The sequence below is a fragment of the Trichogramma pretiosum genome, unplaced genomic scaffold (assembly GCF_000599845.2).
Source record: "Trichogramma pretiosum strain Unisexual culture from Peru unplaced genomic scaffold, Tpre_2.0 scaffold70, whole genome shotgun sequence".
Classification (NCBI taxonomy): domain Eukaryota; kingdom Metazoa; phylum Arthropoda; class Insecta; order Hymenoptera; family Trichogrammatidae; genus Trichogramma; species Trichogramma pretiosum.
The window spans coordinates 525214-545178 of NW_019641132.1; the positions used below are offsets into that span (position 1 = coordinate 525214).

A 19965-nucleotide genomic window follows, 5' to 3' on the forward strand; every position below is an offset into this window, starting at 1 on the left:
TTATCACGATAATACCGAGTGCACAATTGTTGTCAATTATACCAATTGTAAAACAAGTGAATCTGGAAAATCGATTAACCTAATATCGTAGATAAAAATGATAAATATAACATCGGTATAATTAAAATGCCTATCCCGGCAAACGTAGTGCAATGTTTAAAGTATCTCGACCGTGAAAAGGCGAGGCACATCGAAGAGCTTCGAAATTTAATCAGCATCGCGAATGTCTCGTCGGATCCGAACGCCGGCAAGCAGCTGTCGAAAGTGGTCCAATGGATGTCGAACAGGCTGAAGGGCCTCGGCTTCCAAGTGGTTCTTCACGAATCCGGCGACGACAAGGACGAGGCAAGCCCTTAACTCTTATATTCAGCTGCCGATCGACGAACGAAACAGGAATTAGTCATAGCGATCGAAAAATCCACCGCAGGGCCACCATCCGCTGATAATCATCGGTAGCCTCGGCAAGGACCCGAAGAAAGTCACGCTGCTGTACTACTGCCACCTGGACGTGCTGAAAGTCCGCCGCTACAAGTGGATCCACGACCCGTACGAGCTCACGGAGGAGGAGGACGGCAAACTGGTGGGGCGGGGCGCGGCCAAGATGAAGGGTCCCCTGCTGTGCTTCCTGCACGCGATCGAGGCGTACCGCGAGCTCGGCATCGAGCTGCCCATCAACCTGAAGATCGTGTGCGAGTCGATGCACGAGTGCAAGAGTCGCGGCCTGAGCCAAGTGCTGGAGCAGCTCAAGTCGACCTTCCTGGCCGACGTCGACTGCATCGCCCTGAACGAGAGCCGCTGGATCGGCAAGAGTCACCCGTGCATCGTCTACGGCATGCGGGGCGTCTGCTACTTCGACCTGAAGATCTCGGGCCCGAGAAGGAGCCTGGCCAGCGGCGATTACGGGGGCGTAGTGCGCGAGCCCATGTCCGACCTGCTGCACATCCTCAGGAGCCTCGTGGACCCGTTCGGCAACGTGAAGATGAGCAGCCTGAGCAGCGACGTGCAGCCCGTGACCCCCGACGAGGAGTCCTTCTATCACAAGATCAAGACCAACAAGAACGAGTACCGGGCCAACGTCGGCGTCAACAAGCTCGGCCACGACGAGAACCTCAAGCTCGTGCTCATGCACGTCTGGCGCTATCCCTGGTTCAATCTGCACTTCATCAACACGGCCAACTGCGTCAGTCTGCTCGACATACCCAACGAGATTCACGCCCGATTTTCCATTCGGTATTGAGAAAAGACAATTGTAATCGATGCAATCGTAATCGGCAATCGATCATAAAAGTCGATCGTTGGCGCAGGACGGTGCCGAATCAGAAGCACGAGCGCATCGTGAAGCAGACCCTGGAGGCGATCGACCGATGCGTGGCCGAGCTCGAGACACCGAATCGCGTCGAGGTCAAGTCGGAGAACTGTTTGGACCCGTGGGTGGAGGACCACGACCACTGGAACTACGAGGCGGCCAATCTGGCCATCAGGCAGGTCTACAAGGAGGAGGCGAGCTTCATTCGCGAGGGCAACGGCTTCCCCACCCTGCTGAAGCTTCGGGACGCGATGCCGGGCCGCAACATACTCGTGCTGCCGATCGTCGACTGCGAGTCCAAGGCCCATCGCTCCGGCGAGAACATCTCCAAGCACTGCTACGTGGAGGGCGGCAAGCTGTTCGCCGCCTACTTCGCGGCGCTGGCCGAGCGCGCGCCCAAGAGAACATCGTCCAAGTCCAACCGATCGTCGTCTCAGTCCAATAAGCCCTCCTCCGCGGCTTGTCGCCACAAGATGTATTGATTATGTACGCGGCTACTTCGTTCATTTTCAACGACGAAATATATATTACTTTTAATACTTTAAACGTCCAAATGTGTATAATTATTTTAACGAATTGGTCTCGAGTGCGCAGCTGTGTAGATACTCGATCGACGCGTAAATCATGTATTTATCAATAGTTCAAGGCGGCTTATATAAATTATGCAATGAATTAAAATATCCGAAGCGATAAGGCACACATATAGACACGAGAGAGCGATGACGATTACAAACACTCGAAAGAATAATACGCATTAAGATGATACACACTTGAAAATCCGTGCAATCTCGAGACGATCAGCGACTATAATAATATATTATAACTATATATACACACACAGACGATCGGCCAGAGCGGCAGCAGATGCGCACATGTGCATACATATACATCGATGTAAAACCAGTTTTTCCGCCTAACTGCCGACGCAAACATTGTCCCGAACGAGCTGCTCTCGTCGCGATCGAGCGCATCGGCAATTCTCAGTATACAGCGAGCGGAGCTGCACAGAGATCGTTTTATATACCGAGTTGTATTCCGCGAAAAATCGCCATGGAGCTGTCCGGGCTCTTGTTTCTGACGTGCTGCTGCCTCGTCGCCGGGGTCGGGGCCTACAACCCACCCATGGCCACCGTCGAGCCGTTAAAACCCGCTGGAATACGAGTCTCGATTCCGCGTGAGTATCTCATCGATCGAACCCGTGTCTAGTCAAGTACTATATTAATAAGATTGTTGGCGCAGACGAGAGCGGCATCAGCCTCGTGGCCTTCCACATCAACATCAACGAGGACTTTTACGCCCTCGAGGCCGGCATGATCGCCCGCGACATCATCAAGCAGCGCAACGGCCGATGGGTCTATCAGGACAAGACGACCCAGCTGCAGGAGAACGACGTCGTCTACTACTGGGTCCACGTGGTCTATCGGGGCCTCGGCTACAATCTCCTCAATCAGGAGCACAGAGTCAAGGGTGAATGCGCCGATCGCCGTATAAAATATTCCTCGTGTATAATTCGATTTTATATCCGTAGACTTTTACGATTACAACGGCAACAAGATCCAGAGCGTCGTCGGTCTCATCGACGAGAGGGACATGCCCGAGCTGGAAAATAATTCGGGAAACAGCGGCAACGGCGAGTGCCGCTCGCTCTCGGCCACCAAGCTCTACGACTCGTTCGGCTCGCGACAGACGTCCCCGTGCGCGGGCAAGCTCGTCTTCAGCGAAGACTTTCGCTCGTCCGACGCCCAGTGGACGACCCTCGAGCAGTTCAATACGGCGCCGGTACGACCACCGATCGATACATTTAATCGATTTTACTTTTTCATCCGTTTTATTTTTATCAGGATTACGAGTTTGTCGTTTATCGAGATTCGCCGAGAAACGTGAAAATAAGAAACGGCCTGAAATTGACGCCGACTTTGCTGTCGGAAGAGTCCAACGATACCTTCGTCAGATACGGAGAGCTCAAGTTGAACAAGTGAGCGTCGTATCGATTGTTCGTTATCGGGATCTTTCGAAATTCAAATCAATTATTTCTTTTTTTTTCGGCAGATGTACGGGCAATCCAAGAGGTAGCGATTGCCTGCGCAAAGGAGTCCACTGGAATATATTGCCACCGGTGGCTTCGGGTCGTCTCAATACCAAGAAATCCTTCAACTTTCAGTACGGAAAAGTCGAGATCAGAGCCAAGCTTCCCAAAGGCGACTGGATTTATCCACGTAAATGATTTTTATCGCGTGCAAATCGCTACATACACGATCGAACACGGTCGATTTAAACGTTTTTTTTTTGTTTACCCAAGTGCTGATGCTGGAGACCGCGAAAGCAAATCCCAACGGGAGAAATCAAAACATCCGAATAGCCTCGTCGGCCGGAAACGTCGATCTGCGCTCCAAGGACGGCCTGGACATCAGCGGCCACGTACTCTGGGGCGGCGTCGTCGAGCAGGACACCCGCCAGCAGTTTCAGCGCGTCAACGAGTTCAGATCGACGAAGGTCGGCGAGAATCCCTGGTCCGAGGCCTATCACACCTACGAGTTGATCTGGACCCTCGACCGAATCAGTCTCAAGGTCGACGGTCAAGTTTACGACGAGAGATCCGTCAACGTGCCCAACGACACCCCGGTAAAGATCGATCGTTATCGACTCCGCTACCGCATCGGTTGTCTCTTACTAATTTTTTGCTCCGCAGTTCTTCTTGACGCTTGGCCTGGCCGTCGGAGGCTTGTCCGAGTTCCCCGATTACTGCACGAGCTCGGGATCCGTCAAGCCCTGGAGGAACATCGGCGCCAAGGCGGTTCTGAATTTCTACACGTCGCAGGACACTTGGCGCAGGACCTGGACGGCCGACGACGAGTCCTTGAAGGTCGATTACGTGAAAATCTATGCTTTGTAGACGAACTCACCGTTGAACGACCTTTGTACATATGCGCTGAATTTTCATCAAATGCCATATTTTTCATGATAAAACCAACTTATCTTATACATATAGACTCTATTGTCGCGAGAAAATTTAAACGCATACTACATTTTGCATACGTTGATTGCGTTGATCATTTCAAATACATCCCTTGTGTACACTGTGCTGAGTTTATTTTTCATTGAAAACCACATTCCTCAGAATTATGAAAAATGAAGGTGGCGATCTACTTTGTTTGAATCTTACTGAAGTCGCTGTACTGGCACTTATTTTGACGGACAAGTCATTGGTCGGTGTACTTATTGTTTGGAACCGCTAGATCGTAACATTTGTAGATATTTACTCATTTTTGTTGTAATGGTTATAAAATTCAATATCAAGATCAGAATCGCATCGTAGATAAGTCCTATTGCGAAAATTGAGTCTCACGCAGAAATTGAACTATTGCAATTAAACAGCACGAGACGAGGCTCGTAGTAGTACATTGAGAGGATGAATCTCTTATGCCTGTAACAAGTTTTGTCATTAAAAAAATAACAAGAGAATTATTTTTCCATCCAGGAACCAATAATAGTTTTTGCGATATTTCAAATTTGGCGCTTACAAAATAGCAAGATGATACGCACATGATTGTTAGCAGAAGCATTAGTAACTATTATTGTCAGTCTCAACTCTCGGTACTGTGGTCCGTGTGATGTGTCAGTGGTAAGCAAATATCTGAGGCACGTGTTGCGAATTGTCGGCACTGCGGGAGCCACGATATACAAAGGTATTTATACTTACCGTTTGGAGGCTTGAATTGCGAATAGCTCGACTCGCGGTAAAAAATCTTGATATCGATCGAACTCGATCCTATATCTTTGTGCTTGCAGAATACGCATCAGGTCAGTAGGCGCATATATCCCTCTCGTCAAAAAGCAAAGATTTGGTCATTACCATTCAGATCCAGTGTTCTGCTATACAAGTAGAGATTCGATACTATCTGAAATGCCGGGCAATATTTACACATTGGATCAGTACTTTGAGTTGGAGACAAGTATGTCGAACTACCGACAAACTCGAGAAGAATTAGAAAGGAAAAAAAAAGCTAAAGAAATAATTCTGCCAAAAGATGATTCAGTAGTTAAAGAAATTTTGTGGCGTTTAGAGCAACCTACTAGTTTATTTGCCGAAGGACCGGATGCCATGAGACGTCATCTACGAAAATTAATGTCTTGTTCAGGGACGGATGCCATTAAGAAAAGAGTTAACGAGAGATTAAAGCGAATTCAGGAGAATCTAGACAAAATTTGGTCTAATGAACATCCAGATTCACTCAGATTAGTACGATTATGGTTCTCAAATAGTGCCTGTATCCTATAGTGAATTAAGTCCAGATTTTCAAATATTAACCACAGCCTCTCGATCAGCTTTATGCAGTTTATGTAGTTTGGGCCAGATTGTAGTAAGTTAAGAACACTGAAAAGTCTTTGTAGCAATGTACATGTAAGCTGTATTACATTTCTATTCAAAGCGGATACAACACAAAAAATATGTAAGATACACGTTTTAGCTGACCGTGTGTGGAGGCAGAAGTGGTAAAAAACTTTTAACAAACATTGACAGTCAACTGGTTCAAGTGACCACTATTGTTAAAACACCAAAAAGGCAATGGTTACTATTTGATCACCACTTCATACGATAAAAAGGCAAAAATAATTTGCCAGCTACACTTATACCAAACCACTGATACCAAAAATCTTAGTCTGTCACCATGATGAAGTAATGTCTTTTGACGTATCTGGTGAAATACATTGCAACTATGTCTTTTGATACAACTCTTAAGCTATGGGTGCCATATAAATTTTAATAATCAATGCTTTTGATTACTTTGTTCATATTCATAAGACTTTAGTACTTTGATACTATTCACATGTTCATAAAACTTCAATACTTTGTACATAATATGCATATTTTTATGAGAAATAAATTTTAAGTACATATTATACATTTTTTATTCTTTTCAATTTTTCTTAATTATTACCTCTTAATTTTTAAAATTTTTTCTTTATGAGTTCTTTTAAAATCGATTAAAGTATTACAACCAGTATTAATGTCGCTTTTTGCGGTCGGTTAGAACTTTTCAGCACCAAAACGACAAGTGCTCTTACATGTTTGATAATTATTTATTCGTTATTTTCTTATTTTAATTGGCATGACCTTGACTTTAACTCTTCGGAATATTAATTAATAAAATCGCAAATTTTTGAAATTTATCGGCAACTATATTTATCAACATCGTCGTTGCAATTCAATTTTTATCCGTTCAAGTCGTTTTTATATTGTTAAATTGTCATTTGCATTAATATAAGCCGCTAAAAATGCATTCGAGATAGATAACTACCCCGCGCGTGTGAACCCTCAATTCAAACGCGTATCATCACTTCCTCATTCCTCTTTCTCTCTAACTGTCGCGATCCTTCCTTTCTTTGTTTTGTTCAAAGGACTACACTCTAAAAGATAAAGCTAAAGAAAGATAAAAAGGAGAGTGAAATAGACTCGATTGGTATTGTATAATGTGATGATGCATCTTACAGCGAATCAAGGTGTTATGTTTTACAAAAGCCACCGATATTATTCTGCATCAAGAAATATTGCCTTACCACTTGCGGTTATGTGCGCTCGTGAGTATGGCCAGCTGGCAGTCGAATTTTAAAAACAAACAACTCAAGAGACGAATGCTGTCAGTCAGTTTGTTGTGATTCACTTTGCATGATGCAGTTTTATTTTGAAAATTGCTGTGTACCTCTTACAAATGATTAATTATAGAACGGAATGGCCTTTTTCATGTGTTTATTTGCCATAAACTGAATAAAGTAACAATGACAGCTTTAGGAGTTATTGCCAAGTCAATAGAAAATTTGCGTACCTTACAACTTCAAGAATCCTTATCATCTGATCATGATACCAAGTGTGTAAATGTTTATTAACTCAGTATTTAATTAACGAATCAAGTTTTACTAAACATTTCCATTTTTCATTCTTAGGAAAAAAGAAAAAATTGCCAATTGTTTGTCTTTGACAAATAATGTAACTCTGACAGTTGTCAAATCTGCACCTCAAGTTCTGAATCTTTCAATAGAAACTTTGCTTTGCTTATGTGATGATTTTGATGCTGATATTAGAACAGTAGCTGATGAATGCCTTAATAAAATTATTAAGGTAAATATTCATGATAGTTTTGAAAAAAAAAAATGACTACAATTGTTGTTTCTTCTGCAGGCAACTGTTGAAAGTTATGTGCTCAAAATACAATTTGAGTTGTACCGTGAAATTAAAAGGAATGGTGCAGCACGGTGCTTAAAAGCAGCTTTGTGGAGATTTGGTTTGCTCAGCCATATGATAAGGCCAGTAAAAGCCAAAGTTTTTGCTTCGCAGCTGACACCATGTATTTTAGAAATAGTCAAACGTAAAGAAGATACAGTATTAGAAACTTTATCTCAATCATTAACGTTAATTTTAAAAACGTTAGGTCACTATCTTGCAGACAAGGATGTACAGGTAATTCTTTTTTATAGGTTTAGCAGTTTATATTAAATAGATTTATCATATTTCAATTATAATTCAGGTTTTACTCAAAGCATTTTTTCAAAATATTGCATCTAATGAGGCTACCATCAGAAGAAGTGCAGCTAATATGATTGTAGCAATGTGTGTAAATTGTCGTAAGCCTCCAAAATTTTTTAACTTTGTTGTAGAACATTTATTAGGTAATTATTTTTCATTAAAAAGTATAATGTAATAAATTGTAAGCAGTGAAGTAATATTTAAATTTTTTTTAGATGTTCTATCTCAAGAATCTGAAACAAGTACTGATGAAGTACAAAAAGCAGAAAATATGAATTCTATTTTTGGAGTTTTTACATGTTTAAGACTAATAATACCTAATATTGATTCAAAATCAACCATAACAGAAAATTTTAATTCAGATCACATTCTAGAACATTATATTTGCATTTATGAATTGTGCTTATATTATGCTAAATTTTATTCAAATCATAATGTGATAAATGCTGCATTAGAAACTTTGGCTCAATTGCTTCAGAATCCTCCAGAAAATGTTATTAGAGTGTTGTTGTCAAAAGATGGTATAGCTCATCGAATTAATAAATTAAAAGATCATGGAAAACAGTGGTCCAGTAAAATAAGTTTATCAACAACAGTTATGTCATCAGAAGATTTTGGATCTACCACTAATCTTTTTGAAAATGATATAGACATTCCAGAAATAAATCCAAAAGTAGAAAAATGGATGACTGATAGTGTAGATGTTTCAACAAATTTTCAAAAAACAATGGGCAAAATCGTTTCATTTAATTCTAGTCAGATCATTGATGCCAAAGAAATGGAGGACTATAGTGGACTTCATATTGGAAGTATAAATAGTAAGTTAAAAAAAGTTTGAATTTTAAATTCTTATGACTAAAAAATAATCCTAAATTTTGATACTTACAGCAGAAGATAATGATCTAGAAAGTAATGCAAGTAGTGAGCCGTCTCGCATAGAAAAACCAAGTGAACTAAGTTTACCTACTAGTCAAGATCAATTAAATTCAGAAATCGAAGAAGATTCACCGTCGACTTATTACAACCTCGACGATACGATTCACAATAATGTTCAAGAGTACATGTGTAAACGTGGTGAATTAACAATCGGTAACATCAACGATTCTGCACCAGCTCTAAGATACTGCTGTCGTCTTGTAGCCTCTTCTTTTCTTTTAACTGGCGTACCTGGTGAAATAGTTTCCGACGATTTGTTCAGAGTAAGTGTTAAATCACTAGCTCTTAGTTGTTTGGCTGGGGTTCTACGACTTGTACCAGAGATGCTGAACGAAAAATTAGAAACTACCAATGGCGAAAGCCAAATAATTTCAGATGTATTGGAGTTTGCAAAACATCAAGATCCACAAATCAGGGGAAACGTAGTGCTTTTGATAGCAAATTACTTGAGAAGTGTTTTAGAAAACAAAGATGTTCTATTGAAACATTCTGAATTAGTTGACTTCAAAAGGCTGACAAATTCTATAGTAGAGGTAATTTTCCCCAATTGTTGTCTCTTATAATATTTCTAACATAATTTTTTATTTGTCAGGGTCTCGAGGATGAATCTGCAACAACATGTCGTCAAAGTCTCAGCGCAGTCAGTGTACTTTTGCCAACTTTACTAGAATCTGCGCAGAGCCTTCATGCAATCAGCATGTTAGAAACTTTACCATGTTTAGCGAATAATCCGTACTTCCTGGTGAAAATAAAACTAGCGGAAGTGGTTTGTGAACTCCCTTATACAACGATCGAGCACGTATGTTCGGATTTGAAGTTTCAAGACAAAGTCGTCGATATTTTGTTGAAATTTTTGGTCGACGTAGATCAGCGAGTCCGAAAGGCTGCCAGCAATGCAATAGTCAAGTAAGAAAACACGATCGATCGAACCATTGAATAATAAAAATACTCGATGAAAAAAAATCGTATTTCAGGATCATTCCATGCTTGCACTTCAATCAAGCGCGAGAGGACGCCCTTACTCGTCGTGCGATGCAGTACACCGAGCATCACGTGGTGACGAGCATACAAGCTCCGATCGGCCCATCTCACAGCGTGCATCATCGTCTTCTGGTCGACAGTCTAATGCCGACATTCGCAGCTCTGTTTCATCGTCCTGTCGACGTTTCTCGCGATCACATGGTAGAAATCGACGAAGCCCTGTCGCGAATTCTGAACGTATTGGTCGAACGTCTGCTCATTCATTCGTCCAAGCAGTCCTCGTACGGCTACTGCGAGGCTCTCTATACTTTGAGCGAAACATATCTAACGAGTATCTATCACAGAGCCTGGGATTGTCACGTAGGTCCAAGAGGGCACAAAAGCAAGACGGAAAAAAAGAGATCCAATGCACGCAGCGATACAACCGAGCGTTTACCAGGTGCGTCAAATTCGCGAGATTTGATGATTTGATTTTTGAGAAGGATTAATGTTTAAATTTATTTTTAATAGATATAACGAGTGAACCTCTGATCCCATTGAGCAGTAGTCTTTTCTCTCAATCAATGATCTTATTGACGACTTCGCCACTTGGCTTGGACTTGTCGTTACATAGGCACCTGCTGCTACTCTCCAGTAATTTAGCAGCTGGTATCGCTTGCAGCAGCTTTCGTCATGAAGCGCAAAGACTCGAGCAAGAATCGGACTATAAGTACTGGAGTTTTTTTAAAGACAAGGAAACTTCGAGGAACATGGAGAACCTTTTGCAACATTTGCTGAGAATATTAAATATTTTTCAACACGTTATTGAAGATTTACCATCGGTTAGATAATTTTTCATTAGTGATAACTTTCTTGACAGTAGTTATGCACCAACAATTTTATTGTCTTTTCACAGCCGATTCCAAGCTCGAGCAAGTCAAATCTGGCCAATAATCTCTCCTCGCCAACGGCACAGTCACCCAAACGTAAACTCATGGAAGGCTCGTCTAAGTCCACGAAATCTTCGGAAAAAAGCAGCAGCGAATCTCAGCACCAAAGCCGACCCATCTTCCGCTTCAACAGCAAGGACCAGCTGGGCTCGCTAACCGGTCAAAGTCACTACTACCGCCTGTACGAATTAATGAGAACTGCTCACTCGAATTACCGCATAACGCTCGATCAATCCGCCAGCGAGCTGTATCTCGGCTTGCTGAACGCGTGCTTGCGAGCTTTGGCCCAAGTGCTGGAGGTAGCTACGGTCATCGAATCGAATCGCGTGGTCGAGGAAATACTTCATTACCTTCAATCGACGATGACGCTGCTACCCACGGCGACGATTCAATGCGTTCGCCAGCTTCTTAAAAGTCTCTTTGGCACGAATCTGGTCGCCAGGTGGTTCGAGATTCGAGAGTCCAGAAAATTAATCAACACCAAGTTGGCTTGGGACGACGACGACGATATCGAGCGGGACACCGGATTTTACGAGCAATGCTTTCAGAGACCGGCAAAAGTTATGAACGAAAGAATTAAGGAAATCGATAGCAATAGCAAAAATTGTAACGAACCGGATGTGGCCTACCGGTGAGTTTTCAAATTTTAAATATTCTCAAAATTTATTTCTCAAATCTCTCTATCTAATAATTTCAGTGTGGTAAAGTCAATTCAACGTACGGAGGATAAAAAATTGCCTGCGTTTCTTAAAATATTAAATCGCAACTCTGATCAAAACTCTGTAGGATCGTTCATACGTTTGTTCGAACCGCTGGTCATAAAATCCTTGATTCAATACACCATTACCAATTGTATCTCGCTGCAATGCGAAGTGTTGATGCTTCTGAGTCAACTGGTACAACTACGTATAAATTATTGTCTCATGGACTCGGATAAGATTTTCATCGGCTTTGTAATGAAGCAATTCGAGTTCATCGAAGACGGTCACATTCCACAGACAGAACTCTTACTCCCGAAAATTGTCGACTTTCTCGTGAGGCTGTCGTACGAGAAGTATCATTCAAAAATGATCATCGGAATGCCGAAAATTATACAGTTGTGCGATGGCTTGATGGCCAGTGGACAAGCGCCACAAACTCACTGCATCCCAGCATTGGTGCCTGTCGTGGAGGAAATGTTCCTCATGAAAAATCCGCCCTCCAACCCGAACGAGGAAAAAGAGCTCGAGACGACGAGAGAAGTATTGATGTCGATGATGTTGAGATTGGCCGAATATCCTGCAATAATCGAATTAATTGCGAGATGTCTTACCGAGTCGCGAGGTAGTAACTGCGGCAATGGAGAAGAAAAATGGAGAAGATGGTCGAGGCAGGCTTTAGATACGATACTCCCAATGCTGTCGTCCAGAAAAGTCCGATTGGAATTCAACGAAGCCAACTTTGCGTTGATAAAATTATTCTCTGCAGCATCGCCAACCGTATTCAGGCCCGTTGACCCGCTGCTCAAAGTGCTACTCGCTGTGCCTCCTTCGATCAACCAATCGTCGCACGATCTGCCGTCAGTTACTGTCGTGGACTTTCAACGATGGTTAGTCACCGTAAACTCCTCTCTGCTGGCTATCGTATCTTACGCCAAGGAGGAAGCGATGCTGTCGCGTTTGGCTGACGTGGCGATCACGTTTCCCGAATTGGCCGACATATTGATGCTCAAAAGCGATGTAAAACGTTCCCTCAGCGGCGATCCACTCAATGTTTCGGGGCGCATGGAGCCTGAACTAATTATTCCGCCGGAAAGAATATTGGCCAGATTTTTGTTACGAGCCGTCGAAATGATTGCTACGGTCCTCCTCGATGTCATTCAAGGATCGGCTGTTAAATTCTTAAACTGTCAAGGCGATTTCAAAGATGAAAACCAGCTCGTGCAGCAGTCTGGATTATTTTTGCAACTGTGCATTCACATGTTCGAGACGGGAAGTCATTGCAAGGTTGCGAATGCCAGTATGCAATTGCTGAGTGGTAGAGACATTCCTGAAAATGAACAGTTTTCACTGGATCATTCGAACGCGGCCATGATATCGATTGGAAAAAATTGTCCAATAATTTCGTGTCAGTGGGTCTATCTTCTTACTCTTCTAGGCTACGATCGGATAAAGTTCTGGTCAGAAATGATTGGACCATCTTCGTCAAAAGACCACGAGGTATCCTTAAATACACTGATTCACCGACGTGCATCTCTTATTCTATTTTGTGACTATATCTGCGAGAATATAAGCGACTCTGAGAGTTTACGATGGTTCTTGGCTAATCACTCGTCAGCCGCGGTAAAAATGTCAGAAGAAGAACCGGTACGGGAGTTGGTTACTGTGGCAGTACATCGAGAGTCAGAGTCGAGTGGTTTATTTCTCAGTGCACTCGAAATCGATCCGTCCACTGATAAACCAGTGTATGTCAAAAGATTGCTTAGGTGTCTCGAGGCAGTTCATCAGGCTCAATCAGGAAAAGTTTTGAAGATTCTTGTGCCAAGTTTGCTGACTACCAAATATTTAGTGCTGTCTAGATTGGCAGCTAAACTTGCTAGTAGGAGAGTTGAATTATTACTCACAATGGGAAAAGATGAAGTTTTGATTCATCTTAGTGGAGATGAGTTGAAGGTATATGTCTTGGAAATAAATAATTTTCTGTGTTAAAGTTTATCCTTAATAGCGATGATGAAGAGTTAATAATTTTTTAATTTTGTAGAATATTTTCACGGCCCTAGAAAAAAAAGGTCTCGCTAAAAAACACGGAGCCCTGGTTGGTTTACTTAACAAACTTGCAACAGTCCATTACGATTTGCAACCTCTCAATTTGGAGCTTAAAAAATCGTCGGCTTTCAATGACATAAAGAGCTTTAAACTGGATCGCACTTGGTTTTTTTCACAAGTTAGTTTTTCGAAATTAATTTTTTTAAACAAATTCTTTCAACATATTTTTTATGTGTACAGGTCAAAGCCCGATGCTGCACATCGTGCATTAGTTATGGTTGTTACGAATCAGCCTTGCTTCTTAGTCACTTGAACGTCAACGAGTGTCTTGATATATTTTCATCGTCGAGTTTTGATATCAAGTTATTACAAGAGTGTGTGATAATTGGTGCTAGACTGACTGCAGTTGGTATACAAAAATTAGGTAAGCATTGTCAGTGAGTTTTCGTGCACATTAAAACTTGTCTTTATTTAATTGATTCTATTATTTCAGAGCTCGATGGTGCTGATAAGTATAGAGAACCATCCGAACATATGTTGTTCACCGCCACTAAACAAAGTATAATACAGCAAATCACCAGTATTCTTAACAAGTTAGAAAAACCTCATGAAATTTTTGTACCCCTTGCTGAGAAAGTAAACTCGTATACATCGTCCTTAGTGACTCGTTTGGAAGATCCAGAATTTCGGCAAATCATATTTAATTTAATCCCAGCGGTGACGGCCTACGTCAAATGGTCATCGAAACTTGAGCGTCCGATCGAACCCGATTACGCGGAGCCGTTATCGCATTTCTCGGTTTTGTGTCTCGAAATTTGCCAATCGTTTATTTACAATTATCCGTCAGCTGGTCAAGTATCACCACATGAACTTGATTTTGCCTTGAGATGTGCTAAAGTAATCCTTCAGAATCCAGATGTAAATGCATTCTTATCATCTTCGAGGCAGTATTCTTTGACGTGTTCAGCTGCGTCTGCGTTGGACACCATTGTTCGATATTTTTGTAAAAATCACTCCTGCGCTGAGCCTGATCAAATTTATGAGAACTGCCATGGGTTGCAAGATGCAATGGCATGCGAATCCACTAGAGAGTACGCCACCGCATGTTTACAAATGTCGGGGTTGGTCGCTTGGTTAGAGAGAAGACAAAGATCGAACGATAAAAAGTCGGAAAATGATGACATTCCAATGTTTTTCTATGATTCCATAAAAAGTATAATTGTAAGTGTAGCTAGACAACAATTGGTAAATTCATTTGTGCTGATGCCTCCGCTGTTGTGGAGGCAAGGCTGTGATATTGTTGGATCCGGTCCTACCAAGTGAGTATAATCTCTGCTAATGCGTTGAAAAGTACAAATTAATCTTATCTCACGCTTCGTTTCGTCCAGGTGTAATTTCGCTCTGTTTCTTTCGGAGCCTAACTATATTCCCGATCTCGAAATCCTAGAGGAATTCATGTACCGCATTTCCTTGCTCGGTTGGACGTCTCGGCAGCAATTCGAAGAGATCTGGATGGTATTGCTGGGTGTGTTGAACGTTTCACAGCTTCAGAACAATCGATCAGAGCAAATGGACTCTGCGTCAAGTCTGAGTCATACGGCCAGTCTCGCTGTGCAAGCCATCACTAGTCTGCTCGTGCAGACTCTTGTTTTGCCAACTCCGGGCAATCCGAGCAATGGGAGAGTCATCAGACATCCTCGCGATCCTCAGCTGTCTTTGCAGAAAAAAAGTACCAAAAGGCTGTTTTACGTTCAAGAATTACTACTATGGAGGTAGAAAAAAAAGGTTTTTTTCACTATATAAATATGAGTTTAATGAGCGATGCGTTCGAAAATGATTTCAGATTAAACACAAGTGACTGTGATTTGCCAGAGCTCGAGCATATTTTCAATCGCGGCAATTTGGAGCCTCGTTCCAGCGAAAAAGATCAAGCGTTTAGTCAATTGTCCGTGTCGTATCTGTGGTGCCAATGCTCGTTACACGCCGACAAGCTCAGTTCATCGGTGCTGAAACTAAAGAAGCGACGGGATAATGCACTGGCAAACTCGGCTCTCGACGTTAATTCCTGCCTGTATTTCCTGCTTGACCTCTACAACTCGTGGCTGAGTCCGAGCGCCAAAGTACCTTTGCGCTTGCTCCACGAGCTGATCAAGTCGCTGCTCTTTGTCTCCGATCTGTTCTCCGAGAGATCTCACTTTCAGTGGATGCTCGAGTCTTGCCTCGATCTGTGGAAGGCTCAGGTGGCCGACGACGAGATACTGCGCAGATATCTGATCCTCGCCATTTGCAAATCGGTCGCCGTGCTCACCCCACTGGTAAGTACGAACGAGAAAGTCTCGATTATTCGTGCATTAGCTAATGTAATTTTACGTTCGTTGGGTCGCTCAGGACACCGAGACTCTGGACAAGGTGAGGCGCATAGTCGACAGCAGCTTGAAGTGCGGCTCGATATCCATGCGAATGGCGACGCTGCACGGCACTCTGTACATACTTCAAAGCGCCGTGCTGGCCGACTGCGAGGAAACGATGAGCACGGTTCACTCGGCGAGCATCGAGTACATCACGCGCCACTTGAACGGCACGGCTGACAATCGAGTGTCGAGCCAGAGCCAGGAGCACCAGTGCCTGCTCTGGGCGCTGGTGTTTTTCCTGCTGGAGCACGCGGAGAGCACTCCGCCCGAGGTCGAGGCGCCCGCCGTCCTGGGAATGATCATGTCGCTGGTCTCCTCGGCGAGCATTTCCAGCTCGCTGCATCGGATGCTGCTGCAGGGCCTGGAGCGCCTCGTCGCCACTCGCAGCGTCCTCGGCAAGGTGTCCGAGCAAATAGTCAAGATATCGCTGGATCGATTGCGCCAGTCGAATCCGGTGCTCTCGTTGCCGGCGCTACAGCTCTTTCTCACTTGTATGTACACCGAGAGCGCGGAGCGTTTCAACAAAGCCGAAGAAGAGGAGGAGGCGGCGTCGGCGGGGGAGGGGCTCGCCGCAGCCGACGCACTCGAGCCCGAAGTACTCGTTCGCTCGATCGAGAGATCTTCAGCTATTTTCGATAAGATCAAAAAAGCCTACCCACTCGAGGTCGAGATACTCTGCGACGTGCTGGCCGAAGTGCTCATCGACTTCTTCCCGCCGATGGATATCTTGACAAAAGTTATCGGAGAGTTTTTGTCGCCGCAGCAGCCCTACCCTCGTTTGATGTCCGCTATTGTGTTTAAGGTAAGCTCTTTGCGCTCGAAGCAGCAGCAGCAGCCAAGTGTACGAGCAGCGGCTCACGCGCAGTCGCATGTAATAGCAAGTTGCCTTAAACAAAACGTTTAATTAAATCTTTTGTCGGAAGTTTTCGCGGCGGTGGAGGCGGCGGTGCAGCTGCCGCTGCTGCTGCTGTATCAACTGCCATAATAGCGTTAACTTTATCATAAAGGGCTGCGTTGAATGTTTGTAATCGTATTAACTTCAATCATATATAGGTGTGCGAAAAAGCCGGCAGCAGCGCGCAGCTTAGCCTGCTGCAAACTTGGGTGGTTTTCAGCATACAAAACTTTATTCAGAGCTTACCGCTTATAATGTCGACTTGGTGCCTGTCTTGCTTCTTCCTCAGCTCGTCGACGAATCCCTGGCTACGTGCTCTGTATCCTTTTTTACTTTAAACGAAAGTACGACAAAAAAAAGTCCTTTTGACGCTCTTACGATCCTTAACTCTCGAACCGTATCGAAGATTTCCGCACGTGCAGTCGAGGATCGGCAAATACGAGGCAGAGGATAAGAAAATACTTTGTATAGCTGCTTTGGACTTTTACTCGCAGGTTGGTTTAACGTTACATTCAATTTCTTTTACATCATGATGAAAATCTGAACATTCCTTGATTTTTCAGTTGCCTAGTGACTCTCAAAGAGAAACCTTTGTTAAGACGTTCGAGGAGGCTTCGAAAGAACCTGGCTCTCCTTTTGCGGATATCTTGGCTTGTTTATAAAATAATGAATAATAAATTTATCGACTCCTGCACATTTAATCTATATGAATGTTAAAATTAAATTGCTCTTTGGATCCAAACGAGCAATATATTTGGTTATTAATGTATTGACTATTGATGAGATTTTAAAGTAAGTTATCATTATGAAAGTAATTATGAGATTTTAATAATTGTTTACAATAAATACGATGTAATATTTTTTATCCTAGACTACTTTGAACTTTGTAATGTTTATTTATCTTCATGCTTCTGGCGAAATCCAAATTACTCTCAAGTAGGAACTTTCGTTTTTTTTCAGCCCGTCGTTTCTCCTCTTGATTATAGAAGAAAAATCTCAGCGTAGCAAAGTAAATTATTTCGAAAACCGATAAAACGCTCGCGCCCAAGAACAGACCCGCCGCGCCTCCAACTGATCCTGATGAAAAAAGCAGCGAGTGAGTATACATAAATATATACGACGGGCGGGTATGGAAGCGGCTGCGGGAAAAGTTTTATTTTACCTAAAAAATCAGTAAAACCGAAAATCTCCTCGCGAATGTATTTGATTTGTGGAAAGTCTATGCCGAGATTTATTACAGCATCCGGTGGCGAGCCCTCCTTGCTGGAATAAAAATAGAAGAAAAAAAGAAGAAGAAGAAAGAAAATAAGAAAAAAAACGGGTAGAAAGATTCGTTCTCGTGTAATTGGCTCGAAGCTGAGATTCGCAATACTTACAAAGCGAACGAGTCGAATTCTTTATCAAGGTAGAGTGCTCCGTTGCAATCTTGTATACAACCGCAAGCTCGAAGATCTCGGCTTTTCAACGCCATCAAATTAGCCGCTTGTCCCGCCAGACAGTAGTGCAGCTGACTGGCGTTGCAAATTGGCATGCCTGCGCGCAGTTCAACAACAACGGAACGCGTCCGAAATTATTTATTGCCGGCACACACACACAGAGTAATGATATATATCGATGAAAACAGACCGGTGCGTCGCATGGCCGTGTGCGGTCGACACTGGCAGAGCTGCTCGACTCTGGCGTAACGACACTCTCGCTCGCAGATGGCTCGTGCATAGATGGGCCATCCCCCGGGGCCAGTCGCAACGGCCGCCTTGTCCCGATGTAATTTGCAGTCGCGCCGTCGAGGATCGCTGGACGCCCTCACGCGGCTCGTGCTCGCGACCTCCTCGATGCTCAGCGTCATCGAGTTCAGCGTCAACAGGCGGACGAGCTTGCTGGATTTGCCGTTGGAGTAGTCGCCCAGCGTGTCGGGATAGTGCCAGTAGAACTGCACGCACGAAAAAGTAACGCGCATCCAAATAGTCTGTACGAGTACTTACCCGAAAATCGTGACTGCTCGAGCTGATGTATCCGACGGCTCCGGAATTTTTCACGCCAAAGGTAGCTTTTTTCGTCCGCACGCTCTTGGCATTTTTCGGTACTTTGTTCGACAACCAGTTCCTATAAAAAAAAAAAGAAAATGATTGCGTAAGAGAAATTAAAAAAAGATGAAGAAATTGGAATACTCGATATCGATGTAGGGCCTTATGTTGCTGGCGACGACGAGGCACAAGCCGCTCTCGGTGCTGGTCCAGACTCGGTCGCGCTCGATGTCCTCCTGATAGGTCGACTCGAGCAGCACATCGGCTCGCAGCTCGTAAAGCATCCTCAGCCAGAGATCGGGCGCCACGGCGGAAAAATTCGGATTTATTCGCTCGGCGCCGCTCTCGTACGTCCAACCGGCCAGATTCCTGAAAAACTCCCTCGTCTCGGCCGTATCGTCGACCTTGTACCTGTATTATTAAAAAAGAAAAGCGCTTAAATAAATTTCTCTCTCCACCCGCATGTATAAGAAGGTATATTATAGCTAGAGCTGCTATATACGCGGTGGCTGTGGCGCCGCCTAAGAGCCGTACTTTTGAAAAACTTGGCCGAACTTTCGGCTAAGTAATAGATTAACAGGGCAAACGGTCACGGCTGGCTTGGCAATTTCAAACTTTCGAAAATTATTATCCAGCAGCAGTATGGTCGAGTCGGGGCTGCGATAGCGCAGCCACGAGTCCAGAGCCACGGCGAGGAGGGCCGCCAGCGCGGCGATTATCACGGCGGCGAAGAGGCAGCGCTCGCACGGGTGTCTCCGGGCGGCCGACAGATGATTCAGTCCGTGCAGGCTGGCCTCGTTGGCGCAGGTGGACAGGTAGCGGCCGAGGCTCGTTCGAGCTCGCAGCTTCTCCATGCCCACTCCCGGCGGCTCTCTCGGCTCCAGCAGCACGGGACGGACCCCCCATCGATCCGCGAGGTTTCGCCCCCTCGCCAATCTGGGCCACTCGTTCGGGTAGACGAGCTCACCGACGACGACCTGCGCTCTCGCCATGGCCGCAAGCTCGCAACTGGCGAACTACGTATAGTACGATGGAGTAGACCGAGCAGTCGTCGTAAAAAAGCTCTCAGTTTTTATTTTTAATGAAGAGAGAACAAGAGCGTCGATGTTTCGAGCATGAAAAATTGTACGCGTGCACGTGTATCTGTCCGCTATTATACCTGTATCGAATCCATTGAGCCAGTCGCATTGAAAATCGTAAAAAAAAAAGGGTCGCG

At 44.1% G+C, this 19965-nt stretch overlaps 5 protein-coding genes across 5 annotated transcripts in view; 4 read left to right on the forward strand and 1 right to left on the reverse strand.

The window, feature by feature from the left end:
• The first annotated feature begins 72 nt into the window (after positions 1-72).
• LOC106658410 (cytosolic non-specific dipeptidase-like) lies at positions 73-2143 on the forward strand. The gene is made up of 3 exons (XM_014380358.2): positions 73-345; positions 428-1230; positions 1305-2143. Exons 1-3 carry the CDS (start codon positions 127-129, stop codon positions 1786-1788), a joined length of 1506 nt encoding a protein of 501 aa, XP_014235844.1. The 5' UTR covers positions 73-126; the 3' UTR covers positions 1789-2143.
• A 74-nt stretch (positions 2144-2217) lies between these two features.
• Positions 2218-5288, forward strand: LOC106658408 (beta-1,3-glucan-binding protein 2-like). The gene is made up of 8 exons (XM_014380356.2): positions 2218-2480; positions 2546-2773; positions 2835-3085; positions 3148-3281; positions 3356-3522; positions 3606-3928; positions 3996-4992; positions 5096-5288. Exons 1-7 carry the CDS (start codon positions 2357-2359, stop codon positions 4197-4199), a joined length of 1431 nt encoding a protein of 476 aa, XP_014235842.1. The 5' UTR covers positions 2218-2356; the 3' UTR covers positions 4200-4992; positions 5096-5288.
• A 1355-nt stretch (positions 5289-6643) lies between these two features.
• On the forward strand, positions 6644-17413 carry LOC106658331 (huntingtin). The gene is made up of 20 exons (XM_023458093.1): positions 6644-7173; positions 7250-7424; positions 7485-7763; positions 7831-7972; positions 8045-8647; positions 8718-9298; positions 9358-9671; positions 9740-10185; positions 10257-10567; positions 10642-11306; positions 11373-13326; positions 13415-13597; positions 13660-13843; positions 13913-14738; positions 14808-15191; positions 15263-15734; positions 15808-16632; positions 16884-17044; positions 17132-17219; positions 17289-17413. Exons 1-20 carry the CDS (start codon positions 7085-7087, stop codon positions 17385-17387), a joined length of 8781 nt encoding a protein of 2926 aa, XP_023313861.1. The 5' UTR covers positions 6644-7084; the 3' UTR covers positions 17388-17413.
• Positions 17414-17431: 18 nt separating this feature from the next.
• The window catches only part of LOC106658436 (probable G-protein coupled receptor No18), a 68615-nt gene continuing 66081 nt past the window's right edge, over positions 17432-19965 (forward strand). The window contains exons 1-2 of the mRNA XM_023458095.1: positions 17432-17517; positions 17686-17821. The gene's annotated coding sequence lies outside the window, so the exon portion shown is untranslated. The remainder of the gene's footprint in view (positions 17518-17685; positions 17822-19965) is intronic.
• LOC106658302 lies at positions 17588-19741 on the reverse strand. Its single transcript, XM_014380197.2, has 7 exons — positions 19284-19741; positions 18894-19160; positions 18708-18828; positions 18352-18655; positions 18102-18258; positions 17888-17988; positions 17588-17802 (listed from the first exon to the last, which is right to left on the reverse strand). The coding sequence occupies exons 1-7, from the start codon at positions 19739-19741 to the stop codon at positions 17588-17590; spliced, it is 1623 nt and encodes a 540-aa protein (XP_014235683.2).